Source organism: Etheostoma cragini, chromosome 4 (genome assembly GCF_013103735.1).
Source record: "Etheostoma cragini isolate CJK2018 chromosome 4, CSU_Ecrag_1.0, whole genome shotgun sequence".
In the NCBI taxonomy this organism is placed as follows: Eukaryota; Metazoa; Chordata; class Actinopteri; order Perciformes; family Percidae; genus Etheostoma; species Etheostoma cragini.
Window position 1 is genome coordinate 8463996 of NC_048410.1, and position 21175 is coordinate 8485170.

At 40.0% G+C, this 21175-nt stretch overlaps 2 protein-coding genes across 3 annotated transcripts; both read left to right on the plus strand.

The window, feature by feature from the left end:
- The first annotated feature begins 52 nt into the window (after positions 1 to 52).
- Positions 53 to 14033, plus strand: pcsk1 (proprotein convertase subtilisin/kexin type 1). The gene is made up of 14 exons (XM_034870651.1): positions 53 to 494; positions 1833 to 1937; positions 2039 to 2161; positions 5185 to 5331; positions 6436 to 6512; positions 7285 to 7373; positions 7861 to 8033; positions 8317 to 8529; positions 8699 to 8799; positions 8895 to 9128; positions 10342 to 10499; positions 10601 to 10734; positions 10851 to 11012; positions 11805 to 14033. The coding sequence occupies exons 1-14, from the start codon at positions 306 to 308 to the stop codon at positions 12231 to 12233; spliced, it is 2334 nt and encodes a 777-aa protein (XP_034726542.1). The 5' UTR covers positions 53 to 305; the 3' UTR covers positions 12234 to 14033.
- An 804-nt stretch (positions 14034 to 14837) lies between these two features.
- Positions 14838 to 18163, plus strand: LOC117944096 (globoside alpha-1,3-N-acetylgalactosaminyltransferase 1-like). 2 transcript variants are annotated; one of them, XM_034870653.1, is made up of 3 exons: positions 14838 to 15535; positions 16172 to 16234; positions 16572 to 18163. In XM_034870653.1, the coding sequence occupies exons 1-3, from the start codon at positions 15502 to 15504 to the stop codon at positions 17504 to 17506; spliced, it is 1032 nt and encodes a 343-aa protein (XP_034726544.1). In that variant the 5' UTR covers positions 14838 to 15501; the 3' UTR covers positions 17507 to 18163. The 2 variants fall into 2 exon arrangements, with proteins under 2 accessions (XP_034726544.1, XP_034726545.1); XM_034870654.1 differs by lacking the exon at positions 16172 to 16234 and having other exon boundaries at positions 15321 to 15535.
- The last annotated feature ends 3012 nt before the right edge of the window (positions 18164 to 21175 follow it).

Sequence of the window (21175 nt, forward strand, 5' to 3'; positions counted from 1 at the left end):
ACACACACACACACACACACACACACACACACACACACACACACACACACACACACACACACACAACGTACAAACCAGCCCTCCCCATGACCAGTATTTCCTCTCCTCGGCAGACGAATAACGCACAGTTTCTCGCTCCCTCCATCTCAGCCAGCTTTCTTAAGAGATACGCTAACCAGAAAACAAGGGAATCTCTTTCTTATCACAACAAAACATTTCGGAGTTTTATCTGATTTCTTTGGAGCATCTAAGCTGTTTGTAGGCTACATAATTTTTTTTTTTCATCTGGTCGAATTTCCTCGGAGATGGAAGTGAGATGTCGTCCAGCGGTGATGTGTTGTGTTTTCGCCCTCCTCTTCTCCGTGGTTCCCCGGTCGCTGGAGTCCTCTTACAGGGACAGACAGTACCTGAACGAGTGGGCAGTGGAGATCCCGGGTGGACTGGCCGCTGCAGAGGGGATTGCCAGAGATCTGGACTACAAACTGGTCCGACAGGTAGGCACCAAATGTCCCGGAGCGGCTACCAAAACCCAAGCACCCGTTTAGACATCAACAAAAAAAAAGTTGTGTGTGCAGGCAGTTGTAATGGATGTTCTTTATTTGGTGTAATATAAAAGCAAACTGGGGCCTGAACACTGTTTCATTTTAATATCAAACATCTAATGCAACAGCAACCCAATAGAAACCATAAAAGCAGAATAAATCATGAAATGTAAATGAAGCCTGCAGCCTACAATATTAGCTGTGGAACCAACCAATAGCTTTATCCATTTTTAGGATTTGCTCATTAGAAGACCATTTCACTGGAAACTCATTGCTTTTTATTGTGACCCACAAGCACTTAGTAGCCTACATTTTCAGCATCCTGCTAAATTAAAGAAGGATTTAATCAATCCATGACTCACTGTTGACACATTGCTGATAACTCCGGTTTTCCTTTCCCTGTACGTCCCTGTCTTTCCCATCATTTTACAATGACTGATGCTGTCTTCTCCCATAGAACATGAGTCTGAATCATAAGGGCAGCTCATTAAAATGAAACCTGTAGTTCAACAGCTCTGAACAGCAACGTCCAATGATTATCTGAGCTGTCGTGCTTACTGAGGCACACTATGTGCAGTTTTCTTTCACTGTGTCAGAACCATAATCACTTAAATATAGTTTTTAATATTATATTATATTAATTTAAAAACACTTCTGTATAAAGAGCTGAATGTCATCAAAAATGTCAACTAAGGAATGGACACATTGTGACTTTACTTAAAATACTTGACTTTTGCCAAAGTACATGTAAAGCATCCATAAAACAAAGCATACATGAATGTAGGCCCTGTACACTGTGCTTGGTTTTAATTCAGTTATGATTAATTAAAATAAAATGTGAAAATGCTCTATGCCCGCTACAACCTGATTTCCAACCAGGGGCGTCTGACTGGGGGGGAAAGGGGACTGAGTACCTAGGTCCCTCGTGTGAAGAGGGCCCAAAAAGATGGTAGAATGTATAGCTGTGGATGTGGTGTGTGGGTCCCTATATAAAATGTTTCTAGAGGGCTCCGAATTTTGTGCTATGTGCTATTTGGGCTGTTTACAAATATGTGGTTTACAATCCACTTACTAAAAAATAACAGACTGTCTATCATTGATAAAAGAAAGGTAGCAACTGAGATGAACACTGTAGTGAAATATGAATGTCTGAATGTAACTGTTTTCATCGTTGCACCTGCCAAAAATGGAAATCCTGAAGCTTAACAATGTTTTAAGACTGGACCAGATGGCTGGTATTATGTCATTTCCTATCAAATGTTCAGCCTGTCTCATGATTCCTCTCTGCAGATCGGGGCCCTGGAAGACCATTTCTTGTTCAAACACCACACTCATCCTAGCAGAATGAAACGAAGCGCCAGCCACATCACCAGGCGGCTGTCGGAGGATGATCGGGTGAGTGGCCACTTTTAGCTATCAGCTTGTCTTGCTCTGTGCACAATCAATTTGTCTCAGTTTAAAATATTAAATATATGTGTCCTTTTATCTGTGTTTAGGTGCTGTGGGCAGAGCAGCAGTATGAGAAACGACGCAGCAAGCGAGCCTCCCTCAGGGAGTGCAGGGACTGCCCAGTGGATAAGCTGTTTGACGATCCCATGTGGAACCAGCAGTGGTACCTGGTGAGGCTCCAATAAGGCTTGAATCTTACACATAACACAAAGCAGCAGATGAGAATTAAGAAACTAGGCTCAACAAATGCTCTTGCTGGTTTTAAAGATCTTTCTATTTAGAAAATATTTGAACACTGTACTTTCCAGAGCTCCATAAACCACATATTTAAATTGATGTTCAGGCTGCTGGTCATATGTTATGCACTTCTGTTGTGTCTGGTTGAACCCTCTGTTTGCAAGTAGCTGGTCTGTCCTCCCCTGAGACTCTCTGAAGCCTTTCGACTGCTGGACAGCTCCACACTTTGCACTGCTCTGTCACAGGGACCTCGTGCCTCTGAGTGCGCGTGCAGTTTATGTGTGCGTTAGCAATGTATGTGCATATGTACGTGCACAGGGCTGTGTCAGTAAGTCTGTATGCATGCATGCTTGCAGAAATGTAAAGATGGAAATAACATGAAAACAATGAAACAATAGCATGCTATTATGCAGTTCTAGTCAAAAAGAGCCATTTGCTTAATTGGTAACAGTCTGTGTGGAGATGAGAGGGGTTGAGGGACTGTAATCCAGCAGGATGGAGTAGAGTAGAGCGCCGTGCATTATGACCCTGAATTGGATGGTTTAGCCCATTAGAGAACAGTTGATTGTCACAGCTGTGCATCCCTTTCCAGATCCATTATTAAAACATTTACTTTATCCTGAATGTAGGCTGACCCTGCCGTTTACCACTTTGAATGACATATTTACTGACTTTGATCCATAAGCTTGGATTGAACTCAGCAACTGTTTCCTTGACAGTTGATATAACAGTGGATGGATGCATTTTAGGGAAAATGGAGTGAATGTGTTTAATGTGTCTTAAAATAATTAAGATAAGTTACTCCATTGGGGTTGCCAACAACTACATTTTTAAGAATTTAACTAACAATTAGTTAAATTCAATTGTTTAGTCCATAATATGTCAGAAAATGGGGACAATAGTGGACAGTCGAACAATTAATTAATGAAAAACGTTGCTGATGTCTACTGATGAACTAATTAATTATTGTTTTTAGCTCGGAACTCCATAATAAAGCTTAATTCTGACCAATTATCATAATATGTTGCTGTAATATAATATAATATTCGACTAAATGTTAATGCCAACATACCAAAAAAGTAATTGGATTTACTAAACTTACTGTAATATTTAGTCTGATTAGTCCAAATTGATCAAGCCGAGAATAGATTTGACAAAAAATCTGGATGAAAATGTGTGTTCCATCAGTGTTTGTGTGTGCATTCGGAAAAGCGAGAGAGATTCTCATCTACGTTCTCTCTGCTTCCACTTCTCCGCACCTGCGTTAACCAAACATGAGTCACACGCTTATGGGGAATAAGAAAACAAATTGAGGTGAATCATTTTTTTCCGATGAGGGATGATGAGACTAATGGAATTGGCCTTAAAGTGCCGCTTAGTGTGTTTCCACATCAGCCCTTGTTACAGTAAAGTTCATATAAAGCATCGTGAGTCATTCTCATTGTCTGTCCAGGAAGGACAAAAGCTTTGTAGAAATAGGTAAAACATTGAGAAGAAAAAATGGTTACAGGTGTGTTCTTTGAACCAACCACCTGCCAACCTCTAGTATTTGCACATAAAGATGCACAAATGACAATGAGGAAAGGGGGAGAGGTTAGAAGACTTTTACCTAGTCTTCTAACCTCAGAAGACTAAGATTTGTAGTATGGGGGGGGGAGGTATGCCTGAGAACAGGATGAGTATTTCTGTCTATGACCAGTGAGTGCCTGATAATTTTATCAAGGAGTGACTCATACTTGGAATTTCTCCTGCCTACCTGCATGGTTGTGTGGAGTGTGTGTGTGTGTGTGTGTGTGTTGCATGTGTGCGTGTTTGTGTGTGTGTGAGAGAGAGAGAGAGAGCGCATTCATTGCTGTGCAAGTGTCAGTCAGTGTTAATTGTGCATCGGGGGATCTCATTGTGATCCGGCATGTGTGTCCACTCACTTGTTTTATATGTAAAGCTGCAGAGAGAATTGCATAAGCTGCTGTGTGTGTTTTTCTGTGTACCAATAAAATCTATGCGTGGCAGGCCACTGAGAGCCCCCTCAGCTGCTGCCAGTGTCAACAACTGAGTCATTTGGTGTTACACCAAAACAGCCAAGCTCTAGATATGAGCTGGTCGGGAATGAAATCCTCTTTAGCAAATTGCTATTAATACACATTGCGTTAAAGTACGACATCTGTTGTGTATTCACATTGAGAATTTTGTTGTATTTGTTGTCAGCTGCAAGTGATACTGTCAAAGAGAAAGGGAGGTAAAGACATGAGAAGATGGAGTGAAAACAGGATGTCAAAGTGGGGGCCAAGGAGAGGGAAAAAAGGGTGATACATCAGAGGGATGAGTCACGTCTTGGGGTGGCGTTCCGCAGTGTCTGTGCATAATGCGCAAAGAGCGAAAGAGCAAAGTGAGATTTTTTTTTAGTCCTAGCTGTCTCCATCTCTGAATCATACTCCCCAAGCAAGCAAGCATGGACCCTGCTCACTCTCCCTCAGTGCCTGCTGATTTTCTTTTTAAAAACAGGCTCTCTCACTCTACATGTAATATTCTATGGCCTCAGAGATGGATTTCTTAACAATCTGACAGGGTGATTAAATGTGAGTCGAGCGAGGAGAACTGTGGCTTGAAACACAGCACGTATTGAGGCTGTGCGTAGGCATCTCGTAGATGAAATTAATCACTAGTTGCTGTATTATTAGACAACACAAAATACACGCAATCATTTTGACAGTCTGGCAGCAATCTGCCTACAAATGGGAGGGCCTTAGGAGAGGACTTAAGCCCCAACAAGCCAACAATCAAGTACTGAATTTCTGTAAAGGTCAGTGGAAGAACAGACAGGTTTAAAGAGCTGGAGGACTTTGGCTGACCTTTTTAACACATATGATAATAAAACCTGTTTGGAGCGTTAGAGATAATCCATGATCCAATTTAGGTTGAATTACAGAAATGTTGTGCTTTTGTCCCTATTTTCCAGCAAGACACACGGACTTCTTCTTCACTGCCGAAGCTGGACCTGCATGTGATTCCTGTGTGGCAGAAAGGCATCACAGGAAAAGGAGTGGTCATCACCGTTCTGGATGACGGGTTGGAGTGGAACCACACAGACATCTACTCCAACTACGTAAGATATCGTTTCCATGGAGACAGCCTCTGTCGTCTGGGTCTGCCGTTGCCATAGCAACGCTGCTGGTGACACCTTACAAGGCAATTCATAAAGACAGTAATAGATCTTCTGGATGATAATGCCTGCATCCAAAGAGCTTTTGGGTTTTTGATTCCTGCATGCAAATTGGGCATTTTGCTGTGATGCTAATTTAAATTTCAATGACTCCTTGCATTAAGGGATGCAGAATGTGAAAATATTTAGTTTTTCGACAGTCCAAATGGGTATGCAGATAATAACAAGCTGGTGAAAGGGGGTGTGACTGAATGGGAACTCAACCAGGTTTCATGTTGGCATAGTTTCTCCGGTTAAGAGGAACTGTAAACGCCTTGAAAAGCCCTATTTGTGGTTTGGTTTCAAACAGAGCTGATGCTTTTAGAAGCCGCTTCCTTGCCTGTGCAAAAGAACGGAAGAGGAAGGGAGGGATTGAGGGAGAGAAGGAGAGAAGAAATCCTGTATGACAACAGGGCTGATGAAAACAACTCACACTGTAATTAAGTTAATGCTGATTAATCAAAGAAGCTCAATCATCCGAGACGCTCATCCCTAACAATCAAGGCATATGAGCGGCTCACATTTGCACAACTTAATCGCCGTAATTCTAAAATGACAGTCACAGGCATCTGATTTAAATCAGATATTAAAGCTGTTAAAAAAGAAACTGAAAGGAAGCATTCATTCTCATTTCCTCTTTAATAAAAAGATAATTTGTACATTTAATTATATTTTATAGTGTGGGAGAATGATGGGAAAGACAAAAACTGAGGAAAGACACGACTTACCACACCACATACATTGTAGCAGTCTGTCAAATTAGAACACAACCCCCTCAGGCAAAAACACATTTTCAAGTAATCTGCATGTTTTAAAAAGATTTTTGTTGACAAGTGCCCTTATATCCTCAATGTCATTCAATATGTGTTGTTTCACCATTTAGACACAACACTCTCCCCTCTTGTGAATTATCATTAGTGTCTCCATGACAGCAGATTGGCTTTGACAAATGTGTGTTTAAGGTGTTCGTCACTGATGTTCTCTGAACTCAGCCTATTTCTGTTAAAGGATGCAGCAGCCAGCTACGATTTCAATGACAACGACCCGGACCCCTTCCCCAGATATGACTCCACTAATGAAAACAAGTGAGTTAACTGTTGAGATGTGACATTCTCACTTTACCTGGGCTTTTTTTGGCTTGGACTTGATTGTTACTGGGTGCGTCACATTATAATAATAAATAAGAATTATGAAGGCACAAAGTAGTTGAACATATTAAGCAGACTCTGCCACAGGATTGGAAGACAAAGGATTCAGTTTACTGCATCTTGTTATTCTCTGCTCCAAGTGCACATACATACAAACATACCTGAAGTTGATGACTCATCCTCTGCATGCTGTCACACACACTCTCACACACACACACTTCTCTCTGCCAACAGCACTGTGCTCTTTTGTAATCAGTATACTTAACAGTTCAAAGCCTACAATTTCAGATGGATGATTACAGAGCTACACAACAAGAGACCATCAATGACCCTGTTTTACAATCCAATCTACATTAAACATGACCTTTTTACTAGAGTAGTTAGGCAATCAAACATTAAAGTGGCTTTTTGTAATGAGTTTGCATCGTATGAAATAATAAGGGCAGATAAAACAGTTCAAAATAACCATTAGGGAAACACAATGCAGTGAGATTCCTGCCAAAAGAAGCACAGCAGAAACTTTCATTTGAATCTAAATGTATGCGCGTATGTGTTTGTACAAATCATGCCTGATTACTGACTTGATGAATGCATGGAATTTATGCAGGATTAGTGGAAAAAAAATATATATATATATATATATATATATATATATATATAGATACTGTATAATTTGGTGTACCACAAAAACATGTAATTTGGTTCATAGACATGGGACTAGGTGTGCTGGGGAGATCGCTATGCAGGCAGACAACAATAAATGTGGTGTTGGGGTGGCATACAACTCCAAGGTTGGAGGTAAGAGCTTCTTTTTTTTGTAAAAATCTAATTTTGAGCATGCTACATCACAATAAAGCTGTGTCTGTGTGAAATAAGCGTCTGGTAACGGAGAGTAAAATTGTTATAGTTCTGGTGGCTGTCACTGCTATGTGGGATTTAATTGATTATTAATCAAATCAGTGTAAAAGGATGTGATTTTTTCACAAGATAGCTACATATTATTACTCTCCAAAATTACTGAGCTCTAATCCACCCAAACAATAGATTTACAATCTACAGGTTGCAACATCTGAAGGGCCAGGGTGTTTTTTACTGCATCTTAAAATATGAACATGCCAGATCTTGCTGCTCTAAAACTCGACACTTTAAATTAAGGGCTTTAATGCATTTCATTTCCTCTTTCTGAGTTAGTGGATTACAACATGTGATATCAACTTTACTTACAATCCTTACATCCTTACAATGTGGTCAAAAATGGATGATGTTCCTGCATCTCTCTGCTCAGGGATTCGTATGCTGGATGGGATTGTGACTGATGCCATCGAGGCCAGCTCTATTGGGTTCAATCCAAACCATGTGGACATCTACAGTGCCAGCTGGGGACCCAACGATGATGGCAAGACAGTGGAGGGCCCTGGCCGCCTGGCCCAGAAGGCATTTGAATACGGTATCCAGAAGGTAAATGAGAAGAGAGGCAGATTTTGTTCACACTCAGCTGATGTGATCTTAGACTGAGATTCCTAATGGGAGCTGTTATCTGCAGCATTGATGGGAATTAGTACAGAATCAATGAGCATAATGTATTCAGCTGCTACAAATAAAGCCATAAGTCAGCCACCAAGATCTACATTAGACATTGACTATTTAATGCTTGAGTTACTCAGAAGTATCAGAATCAGTCAGTGTCTGAAACAAATCTAGTGTTTCTTGTCATCTTCATCTGACTCTCTGTCTTCCGAAGGGTCGTGGTGGAAAAGGCTCTATTTTTGTTTGGGCATCGGGTAATGGTGGGCGCCAGGGTGATAACTGTGACTGTGACGGTTACACAGACAGCATCTACACCATCTCAATCAGCAGTGCCTCCCAGCAGGGCCTGTCCCCGTGGTACGCTGAGAAGTGCTCCTCCACTCTGGCTACAGCATACAGCAGTGGAGACTACACCGACCAGAGGATTGTAAGTAACTACACCTGGTATGATATTTTGTTATGCTGTGTCTTTACGTTGTTATATCATGTTAAATAATGTCGTGTCCAGTAACTTTAAGTAGTCTTGTCATGTTATTGAATGTTATCCTAATACTTAAATTTATTTTTCGTGTTGCACTTTGCCTGCCTGCTTTCAGACGAGTGCTGATCTGCACAATGAGTGCACTCAGACTCACACTGGAACATCGGCCTCTGCCCCCCTGGCTGCTGGTATATTTGCCCTGGCACTGGAACAAAAGTATGCATTGCTGCAAATTGAACACCTTTGTCACATGTGATATTCACAGTAAAATTTACAATGGTCTTCCTCCCTATCTTTCTTCACTCCCTCAGCCCAGATCTTACCTGGAGAGACCTGCAGCACATTGTGGTCTGGACCTCAGAATTTGATCCTTTGGCCAATAACCCAGGCTGGAAGAAGAACGGAGCGGGGCTGATGGTCAACAGCCGCTTCGGCTTCGGCCTTCTCAATGCTAAAGCACTGGTGGACCTCGCTGACCCGGCCTCTTGGAAGCATGTGCCTGAAAAGAAACAATGCATTGTCAGGGATGATTCTTTCCAGCCCAGGTATGTGAAGGTTTTACGGGTGCTCTCTTCTAGCTTTCTATTTTTGTGTGTTGCTTTCCCAATGACCCACGATTTTGGGCCACTGATTTTTTATATGATACACATAGCTGCTCAATACAGCTTATCTCTCATATATGGGATTGTAACCAGTATAACCATTAGTACCAGCATTCCAATGTTGTGGTATAATTTGTGAGCCCAAACTGTTAAAATTCACTGTTACAGTCTACACTTACATTTTCACATTCTGATACAGTATCTAATTTAAGAGCTATAGACAGAGCTCTGTTTCCTTCTGTCCTGTCATTTTAAGTCCTACAAAGCAAACAGATGATCTGTGTTATTAAAGACGCATCTGTTGCTTTGACTGGACTCATGAGGTTAACAGGTCTCAAGCCTGGGAGGTCTTCCTGTGCCATTAAAATGAATCAAAATTCATTTTTAGAAGGATTCATGACTTTTATTCATAATGGCAGCTGAGAGCATTTAAATTTGTGCTAAATTATCAATTCTTAATACTTTAATTGTTATCAATGGGATTAAATAACTAAACCCACAAGCTGCAAACAAACTACGGAAAATAATTCTCCCCCCCCCCCCCCCCCCCCCCTTCGGTTGTCTAAACAGATGTTCTGTTAGCATTCCTTTATGGGTTAATAAACCAAGAAGGTTGAGGGCTAATTCTCAGCTGTTATACTTTGTCCTTGAAACAGCCTTTTGATTTCACATTTTTACACCAGTAGACATACAGCCATACAGAGTTCTGTGTTCCTTTAAGTGTCTATTTTGCAATTTGCTTTGGATTACAAGACTCAATAGCGCCAACACCCAGATTCCCCATTACCTTGCTACATCCCTGTCTAATCCTGTGGATTTGGCTCCACATTTCTGTCAATGCTTGGTCGTCTACAGCCCCCTCCAGCTTTATGCCAGCTTGAACACGGAAATCCTTTCATTCTTTTCTGGGAGAGATGGGGATTAACTGTTTTTGCAAATGAATGACCAAAGTTGTGTGTGCATCTTGTGTACGCTGGTGATGTCTTAGATATTTCCAAAATGTGGGATTGTCATTGAACTATATAATGTGTCTAGTAGTTGTAGCAATAGCTGTTTTTTTTCCACTCTGCTGCTGTTTACCAGACCTACAAACAGTAATAAGAAAATGCGAGCTGTTTGTGTGTCTCATTCCCAGCTATTTTAATGCATCCCACAGGGAGCTGAAAGCAGCAGGGGAGATCACTATAGAGATTCCAACCAAAGCCTGTGCAGGGCAGGAGAACGCAGTCCGCTCATTGGAGCATGTGCAGGTGGAAGCCAGTATTGAATACACCAGGAGAGGGGACCTACACATAACACTCACCTCCCCAGCCGGTTAGAGACTTGCACACATACACACATACACACACACACACACATATTTGAGTGAATTAACCAAGTGCTCAACTGATCTATCTGTTATGGGTTTCCATCAGGCACAAGCACAGTGCTGTTGGCTGAGCGGGAGAGGGACACATCCTCTAATGGCTTCAGGAACTGGGACTTCATGTCTGTCCATACATGGGGAGAAGATCCTGCTGGTACATGGACCCTAAAGATCATAGATACTGTGAGTTACACACATTGGTTGATAGAAGACATTTGGTTCCTTGATGTTTGTTTACATAATTGCTGAGCTAATGCCAGTTTTTCCGGAGATCCAATCAACAATATTCTTTCTCACAGTCAGGCCGTATGCAGAACAAAGGTCAGATTTTGGACTGGAAGCTGATTCTTCATGGGACATCAGAGAAGCCAGAGCACATGAAGAAACCTAGAGTGTACATTCCCTACAATGCTGTGCAGAATGACCGCCGTGGTGTGGAGCATATGGATGACATGATGGAGGTGAGTACAAGGCAACAGCATGTAAAGCTAAAAGGTTATTGACAAAATAAACACTTTAATGTATTTATTTTTTGACGAACTAAAAGCCTGGTTTAGATGTAGAAGAATGTGTGAGAGTGGGTATGTTGTGTCACGTTAACATGTCATATAGAAGCTGTGTCATGTTATAGAGAATTGGACTGAGAATAAGAAACTTGATAACAAAAGGAAAAGCCAAGTGATATTATCACATTATCATTCTCACAGTTCCATGGGGCTGTATTTAGGCAATGCAGTGCTTTGAACTAAATGCTAAATATACAGCATGCTAACATGCTCACAGTGGCAACGCTACCATGCTGCTTTTAAGCAGATATAATGACCATGTTACCATCCCAGTATAGCATGTTAGCATGCTAACATTTATCAATTAGCATGAACCTAAAAGTAAATCCGAGGCTGATGCAGATCTCATTAGTTGGACTTGAAATGAATTCAAGGACAGAGCAAATGTGATGGTTGGAAATAATAATTTTATACTGTATACACTGCGGTGTTAGTGTAGTAAGCACAGTTTATAGCTGTTTTTTATATGCACTCCAGGACGTTTTTGAATAAAACAATAACTATGAGGTTAAAGTGTTGACATTCAGTTTAAATTTGATTATGTTATATCCATATTTTGTGAACAGTGTAGAAATTGCAGCAAATGTAACCGCAACTCAATATATGTATGCTTACACACTGTGAATCAAGTTTGTCTCACTTCACCTACCAATAACCTGCCTCTTCTTTGTCTGTCTGGTGACACAGGAGCCCACTAAGGCCTATCAACCTCCAAAGACTGAGACTGCACAAGATTCCTTTCCTTCCAACCCAGAGAAGGGCCCCAAAAAGCCTTTAAATCCACCCTACTCCCCCTCCATGGCCCTGCTGCGTCTTCTTCAGACGGCCTTTAACAGGCAGACCCCTGCCCTGCAGCAGCCCCAGTCCGTAGCCAAGACTTCCTCCACCTGGAGGAAGCAGCAGCCGGGCCAGAGCCTCTCTCCTCCTGCAACAAGACTCCCCTCTCAATCATTGTACCAGGCTCTGGACATGATCAACAAGTACCAGGGCCGGGCCCCCGAGGACAGTGTCTACAGTGACTACACTGATGGCTTCTACAGCACCAAGCCGTACAGGCACAGAGATGACCGACTGCTGCAGGCCCTGTTTGAGATGATAGATGATGACCGCAATTGAAGGCCTTGAGGAAAGGGGAGGAGGAGAAGAGGGAAGAAGAGAAGAAATATATTAGATTAGGGGGATGCATGGTTATGTGTTGGTTGTTGAGCAGAGGAACAAGGCAAAGAGGAGATAGGAAGCAGGGGGATGGGATCAGACATTGGATGAGTGGAGGAGAAGAGAAAAAATACAGTGAAGTGAACTCTTCCACTTAGTTCTGTAGTTCCCCCCCCTCCACCCACCAAAAAAAGAAATGCTGCATATCTCACCTCTTTACCTTCATTTGCCAATCACTATTGATCTATTAATTCTGTCATTCAGTCATGAAATATGTCCAGTCTACATAAGATTCAAAACTTGTTTAGGGCCTCTCTGCTACAAAATGTATCTCCATGTAGTGCAAGTGAATGCATTTAAATCATAAGAAAAGAGGGGAAAGCCTTGTCTCTCTTCTCTTCACTGCCTGCTTAAGCATGCCACCTTTAGAATATATGTTTTGTATAAGTATCTCTATATAATCTATATATTATACAAAGACAACAGTTGTAATATGGTTTTGAAAACTCATCTAAAATCTTTACTTTCCAAAAGATCTTTTCCTTTTCAATTCATATTGCATATGTTTTATTTTCAATATCTTTCACACTATTATGAAACACCTACTCACTTTAGAGGAAAACAATCATCTTTAAAATATTGACCTAAAGTCATGAAATTAAAGTCAGCATACATTCCAAATGAGCAAAATTCAAAATCAATCCGCAATTTAATATGTTTGACCTTTGTTGACGAAAGATGTATTCTCAGGGTGTCAACAGAGCTCAAGAAAGTAACAAAATCCTATTCTGAGTATTAAGAGAAATATATTGTGTAAAAAGATTATATACTATAAAGGTATGGAGATGAGACTCTACAGTTGTACCAATACACTATTATAAAAGATAAAACAGAAGCAACCTCTACTCTGGTAACAGTAACAACGGATAGGATTTCTTTCAGTTGGAGAGTAGCGATACATTCAAAGTGGAGGAAAATTACAGATTAATCTTCTTTGTGCTATTTGTTTAATTTTGTACAAGTACAATGCTGCATTAAATGAAATATTTTTCTAAGGATCCTCATAGTTTATGGAAATACTATATACAGTATCAGACCCTTGAACAGTTTATTTTCTTGTGGCATAGTTCACTTAATATCTGTAAAAATCAAATGAGCACTGCCAAAATATTTGCTGTCAAAAAGCTTCCGTGTATTTCAGTGAAGGTCCGAGTGGCTAACATGTTGTTTATCATCTGCAAAATGCGAACAACAAACAGTTCCTTGAATCGTTAACAGAGTATTGCATTACAATGACTTCTTTGGCATTATTTATTTGATATTAATGGACCTATTACACTTCAGAAACCAGAAACTCTGTAGAATAGGGGGCTCTGCACCACAATCTTCAAGCACATTCATCTTGAACGCCTTAATATATGCTGTAATAAATGTGCATACTCATTACCACATGGTGTACAAGTATTTATGACATGAATAGCTATGAATCCCATATGCAGAGTCTCCAACCTTCAGCTTGGAACTGCCTGCCCTGCTTCTCTGCCAACAAGGTGTCAGGAAAAAGACAATGTTTGGGGCAATGCTTCACATGCACCCTGTAATTTATCCATTCTTTAGTGTAGCCTGTGCTGTTTACTTTATGTTCTGGTTTTTGACTGACCCTTCAGTCTAAAGTTGTTTACACAAACCAATATCATGTTGCAATTTCTGTATGGATGTACAAGAAATAATGACATTTATCTTAATAAACTGCAAAGTGACCTTGTGAGTGTGTTTGAGCCTCTGGCAGCACTAAAGAAACAAACTGTGGTATAATGAGAATGTAGTGCTTGGTGAGAAATTTAACTTAATTTGAATAAAGGTTTTAGTGCTTTCGTCAGTCTACAGAGCCAACTCAATAAAAAAAAAATCACATACGTATGTGTATAACGTGAATACAAAGATGATTTTGTCAAGAAACGACAACAAGCGTTGGGAGCAGATGCATTAGTGAGCAGACATTTGGCTAAATGGATGACAGTGTTGGCCTAGAAGGTTGGTCCATTTTGTTGGTCTAGACTGAAATATCTCAACAGCTAGGCGATGGATTGTCATGAAATTTTGTAGACATTTGACATGTATACCAGAGGCTGAATCCTAATGACATTGGTGACTTACTTCATCTAGCCGCAATATCAGGTGAACCTCAGCATGCTAGCATTGTTATTGGGAGAATGTTGTCATGCTGATGATGTTAGTACGGCTGCAGACGCGTTACAGTCTTCCAAGTTTAAAATTGTGGATTGTCCCCAAGCTTGAGAAAAATTGAATTTGAACATCTTTCAGTCCTAAAAAAACTTTTACATCTTTTAAAAAATGAAACACAACATTCACAATCCCTCAAACACATTCATCAAATTTCATCACAAAGAGTTCAACAACTAAATAAGGATCCACTTGAGGGCTTTTTATGGAATAAACTATTGAAAGACTTGTCTCTTAATATCCTTAAAGAATAGAGCATGATTATATATACTGTTTATTAGAAACTTTAAAAAAAATGTTTATGTTTTCTCCTGATTGGCATGTTTCATATTTCCTATTTAGTGCCTCCACCTTGTGGACAGAAAGAGTATGACAACTCCCTGTTGACAAACTGCAGCCTAGTTTAAAATACAGATGTCCGCCTACTTCCTACTAACTTTCCTCCAGTAAGGACTATGAAACACTTAAAATCATGTGTGAAGTAGGAATTCCTGTAAGGAAAATGCATTTGAGGAAAATATGAGCATTTATTGAGGTTGCCCTAGAGTTTTTGAGTGATTAACCATTGTCAAGCGTTAATCGTCATTCTTCCAACATGAGGGGGAAGAAAGCATGTTTAAATCTACTTTCCTCCTTACTTTATTTTAAGCTCTATCAGGTCTTATTCTCCACTCCTCAGCTCCTCCTATTACCTCAGACTCTACACACATCTGGTTGCTTTGGTTTTTCTCCAAACTTGAATGCTGCAAAAGAATGAGGGGGAAGGAGGGGAAAGATGATATGTGAAGAAAGGGGAGTGGAAAGAGAAAGGAGGAAAGTAAGAAAACAATCGCTGGCGGAAAACAGTGAGTTAAACTGCATAGTTCCAGAAATTCGTGAGAGTTTGAGCAGAAGGGAAACAGAGAGAGAGAGAGAGAGAAAAGCAGAATTTGTTATAGTGACCTAAGGCAAAGGTTTGTGTGTTTATCCACCAGCAGGTCACATTATGGCGCTATTCCCATTCTTCAAGAAGCCCGCAGGTCAGTACAACCTCAGCTTCTGCTCCACTTCTTCTGCTCGTGTCACATCAGGTTGTTGTCCCCTCACTTGTCATTGATTTATGACTGCTGTACTTGTACATGCTAAGTTAAAACACTACAGCTTGTATTAGAGGTTTTTACGTGTAATGTGATCCTAAGAAAATATGTCCAGGAAGGCAAAAATATGTTAATTCAAACACTTTTGCTCATTTGTCCCACCTTTCTCAATTGGTGTGAAAGCATCCACATCAAGTGAATATAAAGTGGAGAAAATGAAGATAAATATCAATCTACATTTACTTTGGCTTAAACTTCTATCGCATGTAATGTCTAACTTTGGTTTAGAATCAATCTCTTCTCCTAAATCTCTGCACATCAAGTGTGTTATATCTAACATCAGAATATACTGTACACATTGCATACGCTTTAAAGATTACATTATGTGTGCAATTGCAGGTTACTTCACTGACAAAGGGTGATATTTTTGTATCAGCACATTCTTTTCATATATGAGCTTGAGTCTTTTTACCAGGGCTTAAAGAACATCTCCAAGTGATTAATGCTTACTGTAGGAGCATAACAACATGTACTGGTTTCATATAATTGCATAAACATGTGTGTTTGTCCTTCAAACAGGACCAGTCAGAGTGACCAGAAAACAACTGGTTCTGTACTGTTTTCTCCTGTCTCTTTTCATATGTAAGTGTACAGAATTATGTGTTTTATTCTAACACTGTAACATTTTGTCTCACTAAATGCACATAGAAAAATGTGCTTGTGGTAGTGTAAATGTAAACACAACTATGTTGCCGCATGCTATTAAGATCCTGTCCTGTTCTGTTCAGAAAGGTCAATTTTTTGCATTTTCTCTTGATTGTTATTGATTATTATAAATATTTCAGACACAGACATATGGTGAAAGCTAAAAAGCTAAAATAAGACCAGTTTAGTATGTCTAGTCTACCATTTCTCGAACAAAAAAACAACTACTGTGGTGTTAAAATTTAAATAATAAAAACATGTTTTTCCGCTTCAGACTTCCTCCATGGACGGAAAGCCATTGTCAGTGTGGAGTCATCTCATCCTATCTTTCATGCCTTGGGAATGGACGGGGGAAAAGTAATGACAGACATGACAGTCATCAAGGCAACAGCACTACAAACTCCTCTGGAGACCCCATGGGGTGCTCCTTTAGTGTGGGGTGACACCCGTAAATCAACTTGGCGCAGGGCTGAATTTGCAAAACAGAAAACCCATACAGGTCTGCTGGCCGTCGTGCTGGGAACTTATGCCCAGTTTGTTCAACGGTTCCTCTCATCAGCTGAAACCCACTTTCTCCCTGGTCAAATGGTCACCTACTACATTCTTACAGACAATCCCCGCTCTCTGGATCCCCCTATCAAGTTGGGGCCAAAACGAAAGCTGAAGGTGGTTCCTGTTGCAGAGCTGCCTGGTTGGGACCAACTGGCCCGTCGCCGGATGACCCTGCTTGCTGATGCTATCAGGAACCCAATCGGCAGCGAGGTTGAATACATCTTCTGTGCTGACATTGATCAGGAGTTTGTGGCCCCTGTGGGAGAGGAAATCCTAGGAGACTTGGTAGCCACATTGCACCCAGAGCTCTATGGTATGCCACGAAATGCATTTCCTTACGAAGATAAGGAGGTCTCATCAGCTTGTGTGGAGGAGAATGAAGGGGACTACTACTACACCTCTGAATTGTATGGGGGGTTGGTTTCTGAGATGTATAGACTGGCTCGGGCCTGTTCTTTGCTCATTTTGCAGGACCAGTCTAACGGGTTGATGGCCAGGGGCCTCGAGGAGAGCTACCTGAACCGCTACTTGATTGACCACAGACCAACTTGTGTACTGTCCCCAGAGTACAGCTGGTGGGGCTCGGACCTGGCTCCTGATATGCTTGTACAGAGATTAGTCTCTTTGGGAAGGAACCAGAAAAGAAAATCAATGTAAAATGAGGGACAGAAGAGTTCTGCTGACTGAATGCATTGAAGTATGGATGCAAATTTCATTCCCACATGAAGAAAATACAATTTTAATAATTTAATAATTTCCTTTTTGAGAAGGTCTCTGCTCAAAGAGACAACACATATTCCAATCATCTTCATTGAATTCATAATTTACATTTCCTTTTCTGTTCTATTAGCCAATAAATGTAAACTGCATTCACACAGAAGCAAACTGCCCAATCTGCTCTCAATTAAAGGCCCATTTGAGTGAACAGGATCTCTGCTTGCTATCTTCTTCACAGCAGACAAAAAAGAAATTGACCTGTCTCTTTAAACAAACCACTGTGCTCTCCATTAATGTCAGCCTCGGAGATACGGCTCTAGTGGCTTTGTGGTCAGCAGCGATAAGAGTCAACAGTGTAAGAGCACACTTTCTCTGCAGTGACCAATCATTAAGTGGAAGAGCTGCTGTTTCAAGGTCTTTAAATACCAGGTGGGGGAGAAACGGATACAACAAGAAGGTGTTTCTCCAGGTTACATGTGTATAGAAAATTCCGCAAAAGCTAAAATAGTTTTAAAATGCGTTAAACTGGTTTAGTTTCATCCAAATTAAAAACTGTTATTTTCCCCATTATCTGTTGGAGTAAAAGGTAAAGTCAAATGAATTTGAGTCGGCCTATTTCTTTATCACACACACATGCTCCCACATTCACTCTGCTTTTTTTTCCTTGTGCTGTGTTTTAATGGGAGGGTTAAACAGCAACAGATGGCTTTTTCTCACTGCCAAGAGATTCTGTCCTCAGGGTCAGATCGCCACGTAAACTCCATAGACTGTAAAAATAAGGTAAACTTCAAATAATCCTTTGAAACTATTTTTTTTTCTTTATTCTCTACAAAAATCTAAATTTCCACTGTCACTTGCCACACAGATGTGTTAATGTGGGCCCATTATCAGTTTTCACATGTCATTCAGGTTTTACAATTTATTCAAATTTTAACCAAATTTGATATATGATATATATATTACATATATATATATATACTGTGTGTATACTGTAAATATAACAAAACCAAAGCAAATCTGTATTTAGGAGCATCTGCAGATTATATTGTGCTATTAGGGTATTATGAGACAGAAAGCATATGCTTGTCTCATAACACCCTAATTCCACATAACAGCATGCACGTATAGCACAACATGATCTGCAGATGCTCCTAAATATAGATTTGCTTTGGTTTTGTTATGAATGCCTCAGTCATCTATATAAAGACCTTTTACATAGGCTACCTATGAAAAACTACCCTACTATATGGCAGTATTATTCAGAGCAGCCCTTAGGCAAAATGTTTCGTTTAGCGTCAACCAAACTTAAATTGTATAACCTGAATGACATGTGAAATCTGATAATGGGCCCACATTAACACATTTGTGTGGCAAGTGACAGTGGAAATTTAGGTATCAGATCGCCACGTAAACTTACCTGCTGACTACCCCTTTTTTAATGCCATAATGGAAAGCAGTTTCAAGAATAATTGGCTTAATCCCTGTCATGTGGTGTCACTGGTGTTAAAGGAGCCTATTAGCAATATATAAACTAAGGCAGAGGAAGAGGCAGTAATCCTTGACATACACAAAAACCTATATGCATGTAATGCACGTAACTCTTCCGTCTTAATGTGTGTTGAAAGATATAATGTCCCTGGTGCAGATGTAGAGGCCAAACAGACCTCTTTGTTGCTATACAGAAGGGATGATATTTGAGGACATTTGTCAATGGCATATGCGGGAGCAAAGTAAAATAAAGTAAAGGTAGTAAAGTTAATGTACCTGGCATTTTGTGATCATTAAGCGTGTCTTTTCTAAATTCAAAGACAACCTATTATTGACAGCCCTTGGCCATTAGCGGAATATAAAAGTAATTTGTGGGTGAGCAAAGACATTTTATTTGCATAACACAAGGGTAATTTATTAAGTTTTGTTGACGCTAAACGAAACATTTTGCCTAAGGGCTGCTCTGAATAATACTGCCATATAGTAGGGTAGTTTTTCAACAATACATAGGTGAAGGATGAGTTTATTCTGATTATTCCATGAGTGACTTACCATAATACTATAAACGTTGATGCTACACCTTATTTTATACAGCAGGGGAGAACATGGTGACTGAACAAACGAGTAGATTAGGTCAAGGTAAGTCCTCTCTTTCTTGAGACTATTTGTGCTGTAAATCTATGAAAAGTTAAAGCTATGTTTCAACAGTGTAAAGGTTTAGCATATTAAGGTAAACTTGAAAATTGAACCAATTCCATTCTCTAGTTATGCAAATATCCAATTTTTGTTTCTTATCTGCTACATATATCCCACAAACCTAATTCCGAGATACTTTGATTAGTTTAATAAATACCAAGGCCGAGATAAGTTGTGATGTCAGCGTGATGTTCACTGTGTGATAAACTGGCAATGTAGATAGAAAGCTACTACAATAATTATCACCAATCATTAGCATTATTTGCATTAACTGTTTCTTAACCCAACAGAAACACCTGAACCTATAACCAGACACAGAGCAGCAAAGTTTAACAAAAACAAAAGACTCAGTTGGTGTTCATCAGACTTGCTTTTCATTCACAACAGAAAAAGGCCGTCTTCATCACTGTTACTGTTAATGTTACTGTTACTGTTACTGAGACTCCAGACTTAAATACTCTGATAAGCACCTAAATCGGATGCTGGCCAAATAATCCACCTATCAATGATTAACCTCTGTAGTTATTCAAAATTGCTTGTAAGGTAGAGCGATATCCCTGGTATTACACTGTGATGAAAAGTAATTTAGAAAAAAAAGAATCACAGAGTGGCAAAGGAGCATATTACATTACCTCTGTGTTTTCTTTTAAACAATACATATAGCCACATTTGAAAGATAACTGTCAGTAGTCAATTTTCATTGCAAACTGGTAAAACAATTAAATAAGGGTTTTGCAGTTAAGTAATCCATAGTCTTTCTGTGTTTAATGTTTGACCCTACGCAAAGAATGTGTAATTTTAAAGTATTCTTCTCTTGATCTTTCATCAGGTAACACCTTCAGGGCCTCTGTAAACAAAGCTCGAAAAATGAATAAATCCAATCCACTCAAAGGCTTTATTTAATTGTTTACGTAGCAGACAACCGGCCACACAAACCAGAACAACTCTGGACTTAAACAGACTAAAAAATTGGCACATTTTTAAACCAAGAAATACAGGAAATGTAACATTCTGAAAAAAAGTTGTTTACAGTAACTACTGTAAATGAAGGGTACTTAATGATCACAACATTGAATGTTGTTTTAGATTTTGCATTCCACACATGTATTCATCTTTAAATTGGTGTGGGGCAGTTCAATTTGACAAATATGAAGAAATAATTTGTTGATGGGTTTATTTGCAGGAAGTCTTGTATCTTGTACGTGCGTGAATGCAGGTGTGTGCGTGTGTGTGTGTGTGTGTGTGTGTGTGTGTTTGTGTGTGTGTGTGCGTGCGTGTGTGACTAGTCAGGGGAATGGGTGGAGTGAAAAGCTAATGTTAATCTGCTGGATTCACACAGGCCTTTCCCCACCCTGCCCAAGGCTTCTCCACACCAAAACATGCTGCCCTAATCACCAGGTCAAGGGGACTGCCACTGAGAGATAG